The sequence below is a fragment of the Hemibagrus wyckioides genome, linkage group LG18 (genome assembly GCF_019097595.1).
Source record: "Hemibagrus wyckioides isolate EC202008001 linkage group LG18, SWU_Hwy_1.0, whole genome shotgun sequence".
NCBI classification, from domain to species: domain Eukaryota; kingdom Metazoa; phylum Chordata; class Actinopteri; order Siluriformes; family Bagridae; genus Hemibagrus; species Hemibagrus wyckioides.
In genome coordinates, this window is record NC_080727.1 from 7,717,501 (window position 1) to 7,737,234 (window position 19,734).

Here is a 19,734-nt window from a genome sequence, read left to right on the forward strand (position 1 = left end):
CTGGGATGGTGAAAAAAAAAGACTTTTATGCCTACAACTGACAAACACTTAAATCTTGAATATATGGTATACTTGTATCACTTTGTATTTCTATTTTCTATTTATTTATTGATTTTCATAGTTTTTCCCATCCCTGGGGAGGAGGTTGGTGTTAATGTGTTAATGACCTTCTGCCTCCTTCTTGGCCAGGTCACTCTTGTAAAAGAGATTTGATCACAGTGAGTTTTTATTTAATCCTGGTTAAATAAAAGATACTTACTAATTAACAAAAAATACAACAAGTACTAAGTACAGCAAATGTGTTGTGCAGACTTGGATGTCAGTATATTGTGTTAGATCAGCAAGAAGATTAGACAGTTGTGTTAGATGAGTGAGTCTTCTGTGTAAAATGTAGTATGCTTGTAATGCCCTGCTGAACCTTCTGTTGATAATGTGAATGTGAATATTTTTTTTTGTTTTCTATTGGAAATGCCAAAGTATTAGGTTCTCCTAAACTATTTGGACCCCTAAAGTCATGTTTTTAATCTGAAGTTGTATGTGACCCAATATTGTAGGGTGATTTTATTTTTATTTTTTTATTTTTTTGCATTCCAGTCTCATCCTCTGTCTCTGGATTCATTTCCTGCTCTACAAAAATCTGGTGATGTTTTTGTTCACTGTTGGTTCTGCAATGATTTTGAAAATAAGTTATGTAAAGCTTGTCCTCAGTGAACCTCACAATGAATTGAAGCAGTGAGGCATCAGTGTTACATCACACATTAAATAACACACTTTGCCTTTTGTTATGTATCATTTCTAGGGTGGTGTGATGCTTTGTGTGATGATTTACAGTTCGTTATTTTCCAGAACTGGTGTGTCCTGAAGTGTTAGACAGCAAAATGCAATTTGCCACGGATTACAACTTTAACGAATGATGTTGTGTTTTTAATCTATTTATAGTAACAGGAACAAGAGACCTTCGTTCCTGTTATCACTTGTGTTGTGTTTCTGTATAACTATAAACAATGACTGGTTTCTTAAAATCAGTAAAAATGTGCAACTTATCATGTTAAAGAGAAAACAGGAAGCACAAAGGCCTCTGTCCTGAAGCCTTAAATCACAACACATTTCTGAAATCTGTTTATTATTTGGTCATGTGGAGTGACAATCATTCAGGTCCTTGTGAATGAGCCGTTACTATAGGAACGAGAAGGTGTTAGAATAGAGTACAGTAAATATAAATCAGCACCATGGACAATGCTGCTCTGTAATAGGAAATTAATCAACACCTGTTGACCAATCAGATTCGCTGTGGTGAGAGAAAACACCAGTTATCAGCAGATCCTTTAAGTCTCCATGGGCTTAAAGGATACTTACAGGACTTAAAAGCACTTGCAGGACATAAAGTATACTTTTAATAGATACTGACCACTACAGAAGAGCTGCAGTTTTGGAGATGCTCTGATCCAGTCGTCTAGCCATCACAATTTGGCCCTTGTCAAACTCGCTCAAATTCTTATGCTTGCCTATATTTTCTGCTTCTAACATATCAACTTTGAGGACAAAATGTTCACTTGCTGTCTAATATATCCCACCCACTAACAGGTGCCATGATGAGGAGATAATCAGTGTTATTCACTTCCTGTCAGTGCTCATAATGTTATGCCTGACTGGTGTGTGTGTGTGTGTGTGTGTGTATATGTGTGTATATGTATATATATATATATATATATATATATATATATATGTATATATGTACGTACAGAGTCTGCACTTTGTATAGTTTATTGCGGTACATATTTCTCTGTGGGTCTGTCAGAGTATTTGTATGTGTACATGAGAGTACGGGCTGCTTTACTGTTACACACGCTCTGATTAGCATTGTTACACAGATGGTGTGTGACAGTTTGCGATTAACTCGGGACAGAGCAGCTGGGAGAAATGCCAGTGGGCTACAGTGATGTGTGTGTGTGTGTGTGTGTGTGTGTGTATGTGTGTGATCTGAAAAATGGATGGGTGTTTTTTGTTTTGTTTTTTTTTTAACCTGAAAGCTTTCCTGTCATTCAGAAAAACGGCAGATCCAGTTGGTCAAACTGGAGTTTAGAAAATTAGAAATGTTTTAGGTCTTTTGAGGTCCTTTGAGCACTTCAGACTCCCTACAGAGGGCTTAGAAGTTTACACACCCTTTTGTGACTTTTTCATCCATGTGTGCCATTTAGAGGGCCTTGCATAAGTATTCACTCCCTTTAACTAATCCCACATTTTGTACATTTTAACCTGGAAATTCTTCCCTTTGTTGTGGAACCCTGTGCCATCAGAAGTCACAGAACCTCAGTGAAGAGCAAGGAGCTATCAAATGAAACCCAGGACAAAGTTTGGCTTTGAACCGAAGGCTTTGGTTGTAAACGATATGTCAAACCCCACAAAGCATCCTTAAATCCATTATTAATAAATGATAAGAATACCAAAAATTAGGATGCCTTACAGGTTAAGGTGTTCATAGACAGTCCACACAGTGGCGATTTATATGAAATCCTGTTTGGCATTGTAGAGACCATCTGGAAATTTTGAAAATATGATTACAGTGTGAAAATGTCTGACCTCAAAGCTTTTTGTCATGCAGGGATGGAGTTCCCTGTGGATGTGCTGGAAGCCACGAGTCATGGGGAGCTGGAACGCTCGGCTCATATCTACATGAATGAGTTGCTTTACGCTGACCCTGACCACGCCCATTACATCACACTGCCTAGTGGAAAGGAGGTAATACTGTTATATTTTGTCTTTACCTAAGCATCATACTATACAGTTTAGCCTATGATACGATTGTTTACCTGCATTATGCCGATCCTGGCTGATTTGTTTGTTATCTAGGTTTGTTTTATCTGTAATGGCAAATCTTTCAAACTTTATGAAATTACAAGATAAAAATTGCTTTTGCAGAGTCGCAGATTTCTATATACACTATATTGCCAAAAGTTTTGGGACACCCCTCCATATCATTGAATTCAGGGGTTAGGCTTGGCCTCTTAGATCTAGTGAAAGGAACTCTTAATGCTTCAGCATACAAAGACATTTTAGACAATTTTGATGCTCCCAACTTTGTGGGAACAGTTTGGGGATGACCCCTCACACCAGTGCACAAAGCAAGGTCCATAAAGACACGGATGAATGAGTTTGGTGTTGAGGAACTTGTCTGGCCTGACCTCAACCTGATAGAACACCTTTTGGATGAATTAGAGTGGAGACTGTGATCCAGGCCTTCTCATCCAACATCAGTGCCTGACCTCACAAATGTGCTTCTAGAGGAATGGTCAAAAATTCCCATAAACACACTCCTAAACCTTGTGGAAAGCCTTCCCAGAAGATTTGAAGCTGTTATAGCTGCAAAGGGCGGGCCAACTCTATATTACATTCATGTGCATGTAAAGGCAGATGTCCCAAAACTTTTGCCAATATAGTGTAGCTCCGCATCAGAACAATGCTAGCATATTACAGTCATTATAATGTCCATGCAACAGTACCAGGATCTTTAAAGCTGCACTAAACACTAGCAGAGATTTTGCTAATTCCTGCCGGAACTGGCATTATTTGCAGGGAGGACATTCCTCCCAAAATTCCATCCACTAAAGACATTCATATGTTATAGTGTATTTGCATGGTCAGGGCTTCCTGGTACATGTTCATACTGAGAAGCCAAGAAATATGATAAGGTCTCTGAGTCGGACTGTGCATGCACAATGCATTAAAAGTGTGCATTTCTGCATAACCCTGTCTCTATTAGGTGTACTAGTGGTTTGCCTTGATAACCTGTGTTGTGTGTGTGTATATATGCAAATATGTGTAGAATTAAAATATAGAAAATGGACATTTCTTTGCATAACGTGTAAATAAAAGGGATGGTGTTTGAAGTTCCAGGAGTGTAGAGTGTCAAGCTTAAGAAAACGAGAAAATGGAAAAAATCAAAAATCAGACATTTGTAGCTTTCGTAAGTATTCACTCCTTTGGGTCAGCTACTTTTGTCTGCAGTTACAGATCTTCTGGGATATATCTCAATCAGCTTTCTCTGGATCGTGATATTTATGACTGGTCTTCCTGGCAAAATGAAATCAAGGTCTATGATATTAAGATCTGGCCTTTGACTAGATTATTCTGACACATTCACATTTAGTATACGTTCTGATTGCAAGACTTTTCACACGATGTGGAAGTGTTAAAGGGTGCTGGGGGGTAAATGCTTATGCAGAGCATTTTATAGGCTATGCTGTAGCCTCCTGCTGCCCATAGCAAAATCTAAGACTAGAACAGCAGACAGTATTTCCCTGGTTGGCTTCATGCCAAAAAATAAAGCGCCTTAAACTGCTTGGCCGAATACCAAACGTCTTAGGAATTCTGTATTTGTGAAATGCTGGTCTGTTGCAAACTGCGGGGGAAAAGTTATTGCTGAGTCAGCTTCTCACTGTAAGTACTGTAATGGTTGCAGGTTCAGATCAGCCTGTCCAGTGTGGGCTTTGCTCCTCTGTATGGAGCCAATCTCCAGCACAAAGTCCTGGCTCTGTTCTCCCCACAGGACCAGCTCACAGGTTGGTCCCAACTTGGCTTTATTCGCTATAGTTACTGTACATTTGCTAATAATAACAACTGAAGGTGAGTTGTATCATTATAGACCACAGAAACCTTTTGGATGAATACGTCAATGAAAGTAATGTGGTGAAGATTTTAATATTCAAAATACCTCAATAACTATTGAGGTACAGTTATAATGTCCGCAGGATGTTCAGCAGTGTTCATGGTCATGTTCGGAAACTAAAAATCACAGCAAACTTGTTGCTGCTTGTGTTGTTTGGCTGAACTCTGAGCTCCTTCTAATTTGTTGACCTGTGTTAAGAGACACTTTTATGATATGAAGAATTTTCATGTGTGTCACAAATAGAGCTAGCTGGGTCCATATTGTTTAGGTAGTCCCGTCACAAATGTGGATTTTTATTTTATTTTATTTCATTTTTAAAATTTTTGTCATGTAATGTGCTAATCCTTTATGGTGAAGGAACACTGCTGTAACTATAACACAATCTCTTCATTCAAGCCACCATAGTTCATAAGCGAAATGTTGGTCAGCAGTTTACTGACCAACTGGTAAGGGCACAAAAGTGCTGCCTCAGACGTTTATTCAGAAGAGGATAATGATATTTTACATTTAGTCTGTATAGATACATTTAACTAGGGCAACCAAAAATGGGAATAATTAGGATCGATGAATTTAATTTGTCGTACTTTGTCACCATGTAGTCAATTCAATATCTTGTGCTTTTTTTATTTCGCTTTATATACTGGAAACTGGAATTGGAAAAAAAAAATACTTTGCATGGTGAATTTCTGGGCTTCCTTAATTTTGTATATTAATCCTTTGTCTCTTCTATATTCACTTTCTTTTGTCCTACTCTAGCTGTGGCTTTGTTTTTGGCCAATCGGTGGTACTCTATGGAAGATATCCTGAAAACAGCAAACTCCAAGCGAGACGGCCTCATCAAGGTAGTACACAGCCTGCTTCCTTCCTTTCTTCCCGTTATTGGACTTTCTTTTGACCGTAAACAACATGTAAATATTTCAGTTATATGGAACATCCTGTATGTATCATGTGTGAAAGCAATGCAGAGATATCAACAGCGTTGTATGAAAGAGTTCATTTTGAGTTGTTCGAGTCATTTGCATATGCAGATCTAAACCCCAAACCACAAATGCAAGGTCCTAAACCACAAATGCAAACACACACACGTATTCTGTAGGCTTCCAAAAAGCCAAAGGAGGACATAACACAGTGCCAAAGAGCGTGTTCTTCCCGACTCACTAAACAAATCAAATTTGCATGCCAACAGAATACGTCATGTCACAAATAAACCACATTATTTTTGGTGTCACCTTTAAAGGTGCAGATTGTAATTTTTAAACATGCTTCTAGACCTGTAATAATGATATCAATTCAAGTATACCTCATACCAGTGAACAGTGCAATGAGCTTTTTAGCTTAGCCTTTATATTGTTGAAAGGCAACTGATGGAGAACAATAGTTGGTTTGTGTTTTTATTGCTAATATCTGTGAAAGAACTACTTACATAAACTAATAGGGTTTTTTTTTTTATTCTGTTGTGTATGCCTCATCCATCCATTCATTCATCCTCCCATCTCTCCATCCATTCTCTACACTGCTTATCCTACTGGGCTGTGGGAACCTGGAGCCTATCCCAGGAGATTTGGGGCACAAGGCAGGGTATACCCTGGACAGAATGCCAGTCTATCGCAGGGCACACACACGCGCGTGCACACACACACACACACACACACACACACACACACACACCACGGACAATTGGACTGGGGAGGAAACCCCTGAGGCACAGGGAGAACATGCAAACTCCACACACACATCGAACCCCCAACCCTGGAGGTGTGAGGCAAACATGTTAAGCACGAAGTTGAAAGACATTTCTGGATGTCTTTCATGGAATCGAGCTACAAAGTAGAGGGGAAAAAACATGCATGCCTCTATGTTCATCTTTGTTAGAAACAAACTAGCTGGCTGTGATGAGTGATGTACACTATTTGGCCAAAAGTATGTAAACGTGAGCATCACACCCATATGTGCATGTTGAACATCCCATGTGGGGTTTAGGTTTTCGAGTTCTTCCACACGACCCTGTTTTTATGGAGCTCGCTTTCTGCACTGTGACATTATCATCCTGGACATGATTTTTTTTTAAAGCTACAGCATACAGAGACAATTTAGACAACTTTGTGGCACCAGATTGGTGAAGGCCAACATATGCGTGTGATGGTCAGGTGCCCACATTCCTTTGAACATATAGTGTCTATTTTCCTTGTCCTCAAAACAGCAAACTTTATAATCAGTGCTAGACTTAACAAGCTAGTATGTCTGTATATTGATGACTCTAAAGAAAGTATTGTGCATGGCTGCTGATTCGAGCTCACTTGCTGAACTCGACCATTTTGAGCTCCTGAGGAAGAATTTTGAAAGCATTTTCTTTTTCTTTCCCAGTCAGATGGTCAGAAATGATGATTTATGACCTTTGGTCGATTGCAGCATTATTTATCCAAGTTGAGTTGAGATCTAGTGTTTGTTTTTAGTGCTTATATAAAATTATGTTGAAAAAAAATGATAAAACTTGACAGGGTGTGTGGTATTGATTTTGTTTATTCACATTTACAAAATTATTCAATGCCTATGTTTCTCTATGAGGTTTTTTATAATTATTGTTGCTGATAATATAGATTTTAGGTCTGCAAATCAAGGATTTTTTAGGTTGTTAAAAGGTTGTCTCAAATGTACACCGATCAACAACATTATGACCACCTGCCTAATATTATGTTGGTCCCCCTTTTGCTGCCAAAACAGCCCTGACCCATCGAGGCATGGACTCCACTAGATCCCTGAAGGTGTGCCATGTTATCTGGCACCAAGATGTTAACAGCAGATCCTTTAAGTCCTTTAAGTTGGGGCCTCCATGGTCAAAATGTTATGGCTGATCAGTGTATTGAGTGGACATGTGTTTGATTATACAGTTGTGTGATAAAAAATAATGAATAAGGAAACTCAGTGGAATTTGCATACCCTTTTGTTTCAAGTGTCTCTTTGTTCATTCTTACTTATTCATTGTTCTTGTGTTACCTCCTAGGTGAGATCTGTGGGTGAGAGGATCGTCCTGTACGTGTTGAACCGTATTGTTTACCGCACTAACGAGATGGGAAGTGGAGAGATGCCCTTCCTGTGCCACGGTGAAAACGCCTATGCCAAAATCCTCTGGAAGAATGGCCAAGCTGTGGGCTTCTTCTCAGTCAAACCAAAGGGTCTGTTTACCCTCTTAAAAATCTGCAGCTGATTTATACACTAAAGCCACTCTGTGTAGCAGAACACTGATGTACAGCATTGTATAACATAAACACAGGACACATTTATGTGGGTGGGAATGTTGGTTGGTGAGAGAGGTTAGAGGAGAATATCCAGGCTGGGTTGTGCTGACCGGAAGGATATAGTAAGCTCAAATAATCACTGTTTACAACAGCGGTGAGCAGAAAAGCATCTCAGAAAGCACAACAGGTCAAACCTTAGGGTGATGGGCTATAACAGCAGAGGACTATGTCAAGTTCAAGTACAGGATCCTGATGATGCAATGTGTGTAGGATCACTAAACCTAGACAGTAGTTGAATTTGAAGCTGAATCACGATTTCTGCTGTAGTATGTAGGCAGAAATTTGCATCAACTGCATGAATCTCTCTTCCTTTGTTTTAAAAGTTCAGACTGGTGTTGGTGGTGGTATAATGGTGTTAGGGATTCTTTCCTTGGTACACATTGGGAACACATATCGAGCATCATTTGAATGGCACAGACTGGCTATTGTTGCTTACCACAAACATCCCTTTATGGCCACAATGTACGCGTCTCATTACAGATCCTTCCTGCATCATACTGAGCTACATGTCATCTTTAAACACTACATCAGTGGCCTCCCCAGTCACCAGAACTAAATCCAAGGTCTCATTAACATGGGTTTAACAGAACCAAGGATTCAGATGACTTGAGAGACACAAATCTGTTTTAATTATGAATGTTTCATTCATTCAGTCAGTTGGTCAGTCATTCATTTCTTTATTGTGCCTCCTGCAGGTAGTGTTTGTAATAACTCTTTGGGTCAGTGCTACTTCCTCCCCGTCATGGACTCTATTTTTGTAAGGAAAGCTCACCGGGGAAAAGGCTATGGGCTGCAGATGCTGGAGGATTTTGTGGATTCTTTTAATGAGGATGAACTTGGCCTGAAGTACCCTTTGTCTCCAGCTATGACAAATGGTAAGAATAAACGTTTAGGGAACTTCCTCTATAATATCCTACTAATTTCTGGCTCTGGATATAGAACTAAAAATAGCTTTGAGAAATAGGTTTTAAAAATACAATAAAGTTTAATGTGTGTTTACTTTATATAGTAGGGTATATAGGGCATAGATGGAATTAAAATGTAGCGTATGTATATAAAAATTGACATAAAATCAGGATATATGTAGTATATACTGGGATCTACATGTATGTCAAGATATTATTGTACAATTGGGCACAAAGCAGTTATGCCAACTTTCAGATATTGCACTGTTTGTGAGTGGACAGCCAAGACATTTTTCTGTTAAAATTTTGACATTTTCTATTGCTACAATTTAAAAGAAAAAAATGTTGTAAATGTGGTTTATTCAAAAAATCAGAAAAGTTGTTGACAACATTCTAGTGTCTTTTTTATTTATATCTAAACATAATGAACATCCAGGAGACCAAAACAAAAATGCCCCTTTTATTTTCTAATCTCTAGACCATTGGACTTGTCTTTATCTCTGCAGTGTGTAGGAATTATCTGGACCGTTACCCGGCTGATGTAGACCTGTTCTGGGAGGTAGAGAGTGTCGGTGGCCCTTACCAGAGGACCAGAGTGGCTTATAAACTCAGCTCTAAACCACTGAACGGTAAATACTTGGATCCAACACATCAATTCAGCTACTTAGTTTCACAGTTATTTCCAAATGTGAGATTCAAATGGTTAAAGCTTCTAGTTCTGATTAAAAAAATAAAATAAAATTTTTTTTCCAATTAAAGATGTAATAGAAACGTGGATATACCAAGCGGTATAACTGTTATGCTATTTACAAAAGTAGATTTAATTTAGTCATTCGTCTAAGATGCGATGTTAACTATCTAACATAAAGCAAACATTAGCGTGCTAGCAAGTTGGCTAAGCTAGCTAAGCTGGTCTTTGAGGGAGGCATTCATTTAGCTAATAACCTTAGCACTGCTGTCTTTTTCTCCACTGAAATGTAACATGATTTATTCACAGCCATCATCAACGTCTTTTATAGTTAAGATGATTTGCTAATGCTCTGAGTCTGTCACAGGCAGTTTTTCTTCTTGGCACTGGACATTGTTGTGTTTTCTTGTCTGTTTTTAAACACCAGGTTCAACAAACTAATGCCTTGCTAATTATCTGACAAGTTGAAAGCTGGCAAAACACTAAACTGTTCACTGCAGGAGGTCTAGCATCGGGTGTGCGAATATTAGTGTTGAAGCAAACGGTGTGGATTCTTGTCACTTCTCCATACAGACAGGAATATGTAGCTCCAGACATGTGACTGGACTGACTAGACGTTTTATTTTTAAGCTAATCTCTAAGTCTGTGCTCAAATCTAAACCCATCAAAATCACCATCAGTACTGTGTAGCACAAACATGACTGTAATTGATTGACACAATCATAATTGCTTTTTTATGTGAATACATTAATTTGTTTACTTTCATGCTTTGTAATGAAGTAGATACTCATAAAGGTGGCCATGGTGATGGCAGCGGGCAAAATGGAGATGTTGTGGAGGACGAGGTGGAAGAATCAGAGGAGTCCTGTCTTAACGTTACAGTACGTTTCTTTCTGTCTGTTCTTTCTTTCTTTCTTTCTGTTCATGCTGTTCTTTCTTTCTTTCTTTCTGTTCATGCTGTCTTTCTTTCTGTCTGTCTGTCTGTCTGTCTGTCTTTCTTTCATGCTGTTCTCTCTCTCTCTGCCTTTCTTTCTTTCTTTCATGCTGTTCTCTCTCTCTCTCTCTCTCTCTCTCTCTCTCTCTGCCTTTCTTTCTTTCTTTCATGCTGTTCTCTCTCTCTCTCTCTCTCTCTCTCTCTCTCTCTGCCTTTCTTTCTTTCTTTCATGCTGTTCTCTCTCTCTCTCTCTGCCTTCCTTCCTGTCTTTCTTTCTTTCTTTCATGCTGTTCTCTCTCTGCCTTCCTTCCTGTCTTTCTTTCTTTCTTTCATGCTGTTCTCTCTCTCTCTCTGCCTTCCTTCCTGTCTTTCTTTCTTTCTTTCTTTCATGCTGTTCTCTCTCTCTCTCTGCCTTCCTTCCTGTCTTTCTTTCTTTCTTTCTTTCTTTCATGCTGTTCTCTCTCTCTCTCTGCCTTTCTTTCTTTCTTTCATGCTGTTCTCTCTCTCTCTCTGCCTTCCTTCCTGTCTTTCTTTCTTTCTTTCATGCTGTTCTCTCTCTGCCTTCCTTCCTGTCTTTCTTTCTTTCTTTCATGCTGTTCTCTCTCTCTCTCTGCCTTCCTTCCTGTCTTTCTTTCTTTCTTTCATGCTGTTCTCTCTCTCTCTGCCTTCCTTCCTGTCTTTCTTTCTTTCTTTCTTTCTTTCTTTCTTTCATGCTGTTCTCTCTCTCTCTCTGCCTTCCTTCCTGTCTTTCTTTCTTTCATGCTGTTCTCTCTCTCTGCCTTCCTTCCTGTCTTTCTTTCTTTCTTTCATGCTGTTCTCTCTCTCTCTCTGCCTTCCTTCCTGTCTTTCTTTCTTTCTTTCATGCTGTTCTCTCTCTCTCTCTGCCTTCCTTCCTGTCTTTCTTTCTTTCTTTCATGCTGTTCTCTCTCTGCCTTCCTTCCTGTCTTTCTTTCTTTCTTTCATGCTGTTCTCTCTCTCTCTCTCTCTCTGCCTTCCTTCCTGTCTGTCTGTTCATTCTGTTTATTTTAGATCAGTGACTCTAACATTAATGTCATTCTTAGATTGTCAGAAAAACTTCTCAAACTGCTAATAAGCGATAGAATATGAAGATGAGCAATGACCTCTGAGGATGGAGAGAAATGTTATGAATATACATGCCTTTTTCTTTAGCATGTTTCAGCTCATCTTGTCCATTTGTTTTCCCACAGGAGGAAGTTATTGTGGTCAACAAGCATCATAAAGTAACTGAAGGTATGTAGATTTCCATGGAGTTCGGTGGTTTGCATAAGTATTTACCCCTTGATCATTTATTTGGATATTACGTCAAAAATTATTGAAGTATGATTGCATAAGTATTTACTAGGGGTGTAAAGAGTCATAAACATTTTTCTGGAAATCCAGTGTTTGATTCACATTGTGTATATGAGCATTCTGTTAATTATGCACCAGAGCTTCTAATCTGCAAAACCCATAAAGTTTAAATGTATAGATATCTCTGGATCACAATGCCTGACATACATTAAAGGTTATATGGTTACACAACCACATTATAACCATTAAAAAAAGCTTTGTAGGTGCTTTGAAGTAATGCAGCCATGCTGAAACATACAGTGCCTGAGAACAAGGTTGTGGAAGGCAGTCATTTTAGCCGACTTTGGAGCTCTATTTCCTTTATAGTAGTACTTTTTATACATATAGAAATGCATGTAGTTTTGCATTGTTTATGATTCAGAAATAAAAAAATAATCTTCAGTCAAATTTTTGTTTGCAATAATATTAGAAGATCTAAATAAATAATTGAATCGAATCATTACAGGAGTGTATTTTTTAGACCCCTGGTATTCATTCCTTCTTTGTGTCTGTCTACCAGGTCACTCACTTTAAGTTCATTTCAGTTTCAGGTTCTAAGCGTTGTTAAATATTTGTGAATACTTTTTTACAAGGCACTTTACACGTTTGCATGGATTTTAAATGCTCTGTCTCGCTCTTTCTTTTTCTCTGCAGAGTTAGACACACCAATCTCCACACGCACCCGGAGCAGTGAGCACAGGAGGAGGAAGCGAGTCCATGACGAAGAGGAGGCAAAGAGGGTGGAGAGCCGGCCAGAAAAAATCAATAGGTCTTTAACTTCTGTCATTACAAAAAAAAACAAAAACAGCTTCATCCTCTCTTCTTACTGTACATATTTTCAGGGGCAGGTACTTGCTAAATTGGTATTTTCTTTCTAGTACTGGCCAGCTAAAAAATAAACATACATACGATTTATTATATATATATATATATATATATATATATATATATTATATAATATATATATATATATATATATATATATATATATATATATATATATATATATATATATTATATTATATTTAATTTATTTATTTTTCCCCATTGTCTTGCTGAGGCACTTAATGTGCACTTTAACAAATTAAACTGTGATCATTTTAATTTTAGACATATACTTTTAACCCTCTGTAAATCCTTGTGGCTACAGATAACTCCAGAATTATTGGCACCCTAAGTAAAGTTAGGTATGTCTTTGCAGTTAATTAGCTTAATAACCTTTTGAAATTCATATAAACAAAATGTAACTAAACATTTATAATTAAACCTTAAAGTGAGGTAACAGAAATGCTAAAATCCCTTTTATACAAATTAAATTGGACAAAATGCAAGAAATGCCAATATATGTCATATGCCAAGCTTTTTTACTTGCCTCAATGAGAATTAGAAATATTTTTTTCCCACCAAATACAGTAAGAAGGGTGGTTAGCAAGCTGAACATTTGTCCATGGACAGCTATGACGGCTCAGAGATCTGCAGAAGCTTATTTAGATTGTGAAGATGAGTCTGATGAAGATCGGTGTTGTGAGATTTGAGGTGAATGTGTGATCACAGGATGGAGATAACAGAAGAGGAGAAGAAGGAATTCATCCCTAATGATGGTGTGGCAGCTCAATCAATGCCTGAGGATTCTACTGAGAGCCCGGTACCATGCACACACACACAGTTTTTTTCAGAATAGCCAGCTTTGTCTAATATTCACCTGACCAGTTTTGGTTTTCAACTGACCAGTCATGTTCTTGGCTGAGGTGAATGTTTGCCATTGTAGCTAATCAGCCTCAGTGTTTCAAGTGTTGTGTGTATTGTAATGCTTTTCTGCTCCCCAAGGTTGTAAAGAGTAGTAGTAGTATTTGAGTTACCATAACCTTCCAGAGCCAGTCTTCTCGCATCATTCTGTGTGAAGTCAGTTGGGTGAAAATCCCAAGACATGAAGTTACAGAAATACTCGTACCAGCCCATCTGGCAGCAACCACCATGCCTCACTGAGATCACATTCTGATATTTAATGTGACCTGAATCTGCATGATTATATGCATTGCACTGTTGCTATATAATGAGCTGACAGGAAGGCTGTGGTAACTCAAATAAATGCTCTTTATAACCATGGTGAGCAGAAAAGCCTCTCAGAAAGCACAACACATAAAATATAGAGTCCACAGGGAAAATGTATGATTTTGCTTTATATGCTTAGAACGTTTGACATTGTTAGGCTTTTTAGATAATGATCAGACTTCTTACTTGGTTTTGGACCAATCACTCAATATTGTTGCAGTTAAAGCAAAACCTGTACATTAATAACCGACAAGCAATTTTCTTATACCCCTGCGCACACTGTCTCTCTGTACTGAAGACTGTGGAAGTCAACTGCAAGCAGGCTGAAGATAAGCAGGAGGTTAAGGAGGGCGCAGAAGAGGAGGATGAATCCGCTATCCAGAACGGCTCCGGCGGCGAGGAAAGAGAGGAGATGGAGGTTGAGGAGGTGGCTGAGGAAAGCGAGGCTCCTGTACAAAAGGTTGAACATAGACAAGAATGATCCTAATACACAGTTTACATTGCTGCTATGTTTGAAATGCTGTAAGCTGTTGACTTATACGTGACAACTTCTGTGTGTCATCATATAAACGTTAAAGTTCTTATAACCGTGCATAATATTAACAATTAGATTAAAATCTGTCTCTCCTCTATAGGATGACACTCAGACTATGGACACTCTGGAGGAGCAAGCTGCAGAACTACAGGAAGCAGATGCTGCTACTGAGAATAACCAAGAAATGGAAGTAGATCCTATGTCTCATCTGCAACATAGCGAGGAAGATTCTCCTGCAGCTGAGAAGAATGGGGTTGCTATAAATTTACAGAAAGACACAACAGCAGCTCCTGCAGATAAGAAACCGGACATTGCTCCTGCAGATGAAGAGCAACAAGAAGTAGCTCCTGCTACTGAGGAGGAACAAGAAGTACCCCATGCAGCTCAGGAGAAACAGGAAGCAGCTCCTGTTCCAGAGGGTAAACAAGAAGTATCTCCTGCAAATATGGAAGAGGTAGTCGTAGCTCCTGTATCTGAAGAGGAACAGGAAGGAGCTCCTGCAACTGAGAAGGAAGATGTAGTAGCTTCTGTAGCTGAGGAAGTACAGGAAGAAGCTCCTGCAGCTAAAGGGAAACAAGATGAAGTAGCTGTAGCTGTGGAGGAACAGGAAGGTGCTCTTTCAGTTGATGGGGTGCAGGACGTAGCTCCAGAAGCTGCAGAAAATGAAGTAGATCCTGCAGTTGAGGAGGAACAGGAAGTAGCTCCTGAACTAGAGAAAATCGAAGATAATGAAGTAGACCCTGAAGATGAGAAACAGGAAGTAGATCCTCCCACCGACGAGACGTCATCTTCACTTGCCACTGATTCTGAGGATATCTCGGAGGAGGCTGCGGATGTAGTGTATGATATCGAAGTAACTGCCTTATCTGATCAGTCTTCTAAAAAAGACGAGAGGCAGCCTTCTGGAGAAGATGCTTTGACATTGATGCTCGAGGAAGAGGAGGCAGCTCAGAAAGAGGACGAGACGGATGAGGAGGGAGAGGTAGAGGTAAAAAATGTGAAAGAAGCTTCTGATATTTCAAGGGTTCTTCGGGGAGCCAGAACCAGAACGGTGCCTCCAACCTCCAAACGCACCTCCAAGAGACTGAGCAAGATGACACTGGAGGACGAAGAGGAAGAACATGGAGAGGCGAAAGTGGTAGATGAAGACAAGGGAATGAGCACAGAGGAAGAAAAGGTGACGACAGAGGAGGAGGAGGCGGAGCACAGTTCAGAGGAGGAGGAGCAAGTACAAGATCCACCAGTGATTGACAAGCGGGTGCTGAGGGGGAAAACCAAAGTGATTCAGATCACGCAGAGAACCAGAGGCAAGCGACGTGGCAAGATGTGAACACACACAGTCACCACATACACACTTGCTCACTGAATGTCACTTAACTACACACAGTTGAATAATACACACACAAAATAGTCTTCTCAAAGGAAAGGTTCTAATACACAAAACAGCACAGAACAGCCACTAGTGACGTTTAAAGCTCGTGTGTGTGTGTGTGTGTGTGTGTGTACAGTATATACAGTCTATATAAACACACACATGCACAACTAAGCTTAAACCTGATGGGATTTTATAGTGCTGGATTTTTATATTGAGGTTCGGGGTTACTATGATTCTCTGTCTTCAAACTGTTACTAAAGTTTTTGTTAACTCACTTTTTATTACTGAAACAGCAGAAAAAAAAGCTATTTTGTATAAAATATTTCAGATCTTCCGGTCCTTCCTATACAAAACAATCACTATTAAAGCCAATTTAGCAGTTATGAATAATTCTTTATACGACCGATGTCTTGTTTCAGTACTGTTTTTAAAAAGCCCTCATCAACTTCCCTTCTCCATTAAACGAAATATTATGGCACATAAACCATGCCAGTAAATGCAACACTGCTTTTTTTTTATTTTTTATTTTTTTATTCATTTATCACCTCTCTCTCTTTCCCATTTAAAAGCCAAAGGAATGGCGAACTCTGGATTTTTGAGTGTAAATGAGAGTATGAAGGAATTACGATAATAAATGTAGACTTTATTGATTGGTTAGACGATTGTGCATTTTGCTTTTACATGAGGACCAGTGATCCGAAGTGAAAATATAACCCCTTGATGATGCATATATTACTCAAATGTGGCAAATGTGTTGCAGTAATGTCATAATATTTTGTGTTTCTATATCACTGGCCTTAGTGTGAAAAATAGTTATTTTGCTGCATCAAGAAAAGAAATATTTTTACCCTTTACATCAGACATTTGTTTGTTCATTTTTCTTGTGTTCACCACATGAGGGAGCTCTATGGTTAAAACACACACACACACTCCATATCTTCCTACACACACCCCAATGGCATTTATAGTAGAAACTGTTCTCACCGTGTGTTTGTCTGAACCTCATGTTGGATTTCTGTACCTTTCACCTATGTTTCTTTACCTGCACTTTGAAATATCTGTTGTTTACATCTGAAACTCAATTTCCAATACTGTACCCAAGTAAACATTTCAACTCTGCCACCCTTTTACTGTAAATCTATCTATCTTTTTTTTTTGTGATCATTTCTTTCCAAATATTCCTGTACCATGATACTGATTTGTTTAAGCTGTGACTTTATTTCTGTAGAAAATAAATCATTCTTTATATACAGCAGATTTTGATTAAGTTTATTTTATATGCAGGTTTCGGGATCCTTATTCATCCTGTCTTTATTATTGAAAGTTTTGAGACAATTATAATTTTATGTATTTTAATACATATTAGAGTTCAGGCTTTCGCATATGTCGTGTGTGTGTGTGTGTGTTTGTTGAACATGAGGGCTGTTTTCCCTGTGCTTCAGGGGGTTTTCTCTGGGAACTCTGGGAACTCTGGTTTCCTCACCCAGCCCAGAAATGAAGCTTTTATTCATTACATTTACATTATAGCATGCTGAAATTCTTTTCTTCACACATCCCAACTTGTTAGGAAGTTGAGGTCAGAGCACAGGGTCAGCCATGATACAATGCCTCTAGAGGCCTTGCTTAAGGGCCCAACAGTGGCAGCTTGCGGTGTTGATCTTCTGATCAGTAACCCAGAGCCTTAACCATTGAACTGCCCTGGCTTGATTATTGGCATCTCTTCATTTTTTGTAGTGTATGTGTGCTATTGTACCCTGCGACAGGTCGGCACCCTATCCAGGGTGTCCCTCACCTTTTGCCCTGCATCTCCTGGAATAGGCTCCAGGGTCCCCATGACCCTGTGTAAGATAAGCAGTACAGAAAATAGATAGACGACTGGATCATCCAGAAAAAATAAACCATTATTGCAGGCTGTCCATCATATAAGGAGTCTGTGGTTGTAAGCTGTTGTGGTTCTTCAGTGGTGATGGAAATGGTTCCTGGATGTTCAAGCCCCACCTCTTCACATAGCAGTTTGACCTCCCCCAGTCGTTTAAAATTTTTATTGACCATCTGAAAACTCTTAAAATGTGCCCATGTGAGAGTGATCTATGACTGATCTTTAAACCTTTGCAAATATCCAGTTATGGACTTCCCTGTGGATATGCTGGAAGCCACGAGCCACATGGCGCTCGTGCTCAGCTGATAACTAAATGAAAGAGCTGCTTTACAGTGCTCCTGACCATGCTCATTATTTCACACTGCCCAGTGGGGAGAAGGTCATACTGATCCTAGCTTTCACATTCAGAGCTTGATTAGGCAGAATGCAATGCTGATTAGTCTGCAATATTCTGTCATAGTACTCAAATGTAGTGCATTTTGCATCGCAGCAACTTTATTTGCTAATTAGGAAGATCACAATATAATTTTTTAAATCATGATATTAGTGTGGATGTTTATGTTCATTATATTCTCCTATTTGCTTTCTGCTATATCTCTCTATCTATATTCTCATAGAGAACAACTATATCCTGAAATTTCTGTCTGCTTTTATTTTTTTCTATGTTGTAACAGGTGAAGTCTTGCTACAGATTCACACATAATTTGAACTGTGGGCTTAGACTGGGCCTTTCTAACATATTCATATCCAGACAGGTATGTTTTGCACACTATTTATGTATATAAGCAGTGTCTTTGGGGTAAATACACTATATTGCCAAACGTTTTGGGACGTTTGCCTTTACATGTACATGAATGTAATATGGAGTTTGCTTGCCCTTTGCAGCTATAACAGCTTCAACTCTTCTGGGAAGGCGGTCCACAAGGTTTAGGAGTGTGTTTATGGAAATTTTTGACCATTCCTCTAGAAGCGCATTTGTGAGGTCAGGCTCTGATGTTGGACAAGAAGGCCTGGCTCACAGTCTTCTCTCTAATTCATCCCAGGTAGTCTGCATCTGGTTTAGATTCAGCTCAGTTTGTCCCCTGTGGGCCCTTTTCCTCTGTATGGAGTTGATTCCCAGCACAATATCCTGATTCAACCCATAAGACTAACACTCAGGTCACAACCAATTCAAATCTCATTCAAATATAATGTCAGTAATGACTGAGGAGATGCTCGTTTTTAATTCCGTAGTATTCACTGTCAAGTCCCCTAAGTATAATCAATACAAATTGTCTTTAGTTGTTCTTGTGGTACTCTGTGGTCCTTCAGTAAAAGCAGATTAGTTGAATATCCCTTTATTTATGTTAGCAGCTTGAAGAATATGTAGATGGCACAAATTATGTTTTAGTGTTTCAAACCTAAACGTTTGTTTGCTCTCACCCTTAAAATCTGTACTTGATTATTCAGGATTTTTTTTTTTTTTTTTTTTTTACATTAAAGCCTTGTGTATCGTGATCGCCCACTAGTGGAGGTGTGGAGTTTAGTCCTATACTATGGTATAACTTCAACACTGGACACACATTCATATTTGCATACTATTTTCATTCTTCATACTTCATCACATTTTTAAGACAAAGAGATGTGACAATAAGTTGCAGTATTCATTCATTCATTCATTCATTCATTCATTTACTGCAGCCCCTGCATGGTTTATTTGTAGCGGATTTTTCCCCAGAAATATCAATACTACCATGGGAAATAAATTGAGCACATATACTATATACTTGAAAATAAAAGTTCACTAATGTCTATATTTCGCTGTATTTACCTCTTGTGAAAGCATAGATATTTATTTATAATTTATTTATATTTATTTTATAAGTTGTATGGAGTGCTGATTTAGACATGTCACATTCATAATGCAATTTTTTCCTTAATGATCTTTATCCAAATGAGAGCTAATTATTGTGTCTTTTATGTTATACATATGGTGTTTTTTTGGGGGGGGGGGTCACAGGGTTTGTAGAAAATGTGTAATCTTTTGGATGAATTTCTCGGCACAAGGATAATAT

At 38.7% G+C, this 19,734-nt stretch overlaps 1 protein-coding gene across 2 annotated transcripts in view; it reads left to right on the forward strand.

Moving 5' to 3' along the window:
• Positions 1-17,053, forward strand: part of fam169ab (family with sequence similarity 169 member Ab) — a 24,941-nt gene extending 7,888 nt beyond the window's left edge. The window contains exons 2-13 of one of the 2 annotated variants that reach the window (XM_058414664.1): positions 2,603-2,739; positions 4,460-4,559; positions 5,423-5,508; positions 7,668-7,839; positions 8,658-8,837; positions 9,374-9,496; positions 10,336-10,436; positions 11,698-11,740; positions 12,494-12,608; positions 13,394-13,484; positions 14,190-14,351; positions 14,527-17,053. In XM_058414664.1, coding sequence (XP_058270647.1) covers positions 2,605-2,739; positions 4,460-4,559; positions 5,423-5,508; positions 7,668-7,839; positions 8,658-8,837; positions 9,374-9,496; positions 10,336-10,436; positions 11,698-11,740; positions 12,494-12,608; positions 13,394-13,484; positions 14,190-14,351; positions 14,527-15,756 — 2,538 coding nt within the window. In that variant the 5' untranslated portion in view covers positions 2,603-2,604 and the 3' untranslated portion in view covers positions 15,757-17,053. The remainder of the gene's footprint in view (positions 1-2,602; positions 2,740-4,459; positions 4,560-5,422; positions 5,509-7,667; positions 7,840-8,657; positions 8,838-9,373; positions 9,497-10,335; positions 10,437-11,697; positions 11,741-12,493; positions 12,609-13,393; positions 13,485-14,189; positions 14,352-14,526) is intronic. The other variant, XM_058414666.1, reaches the window with a different exon arrangement.
• Positions 17,054-19,734: the final 2,681 nt, after the last annotated feature.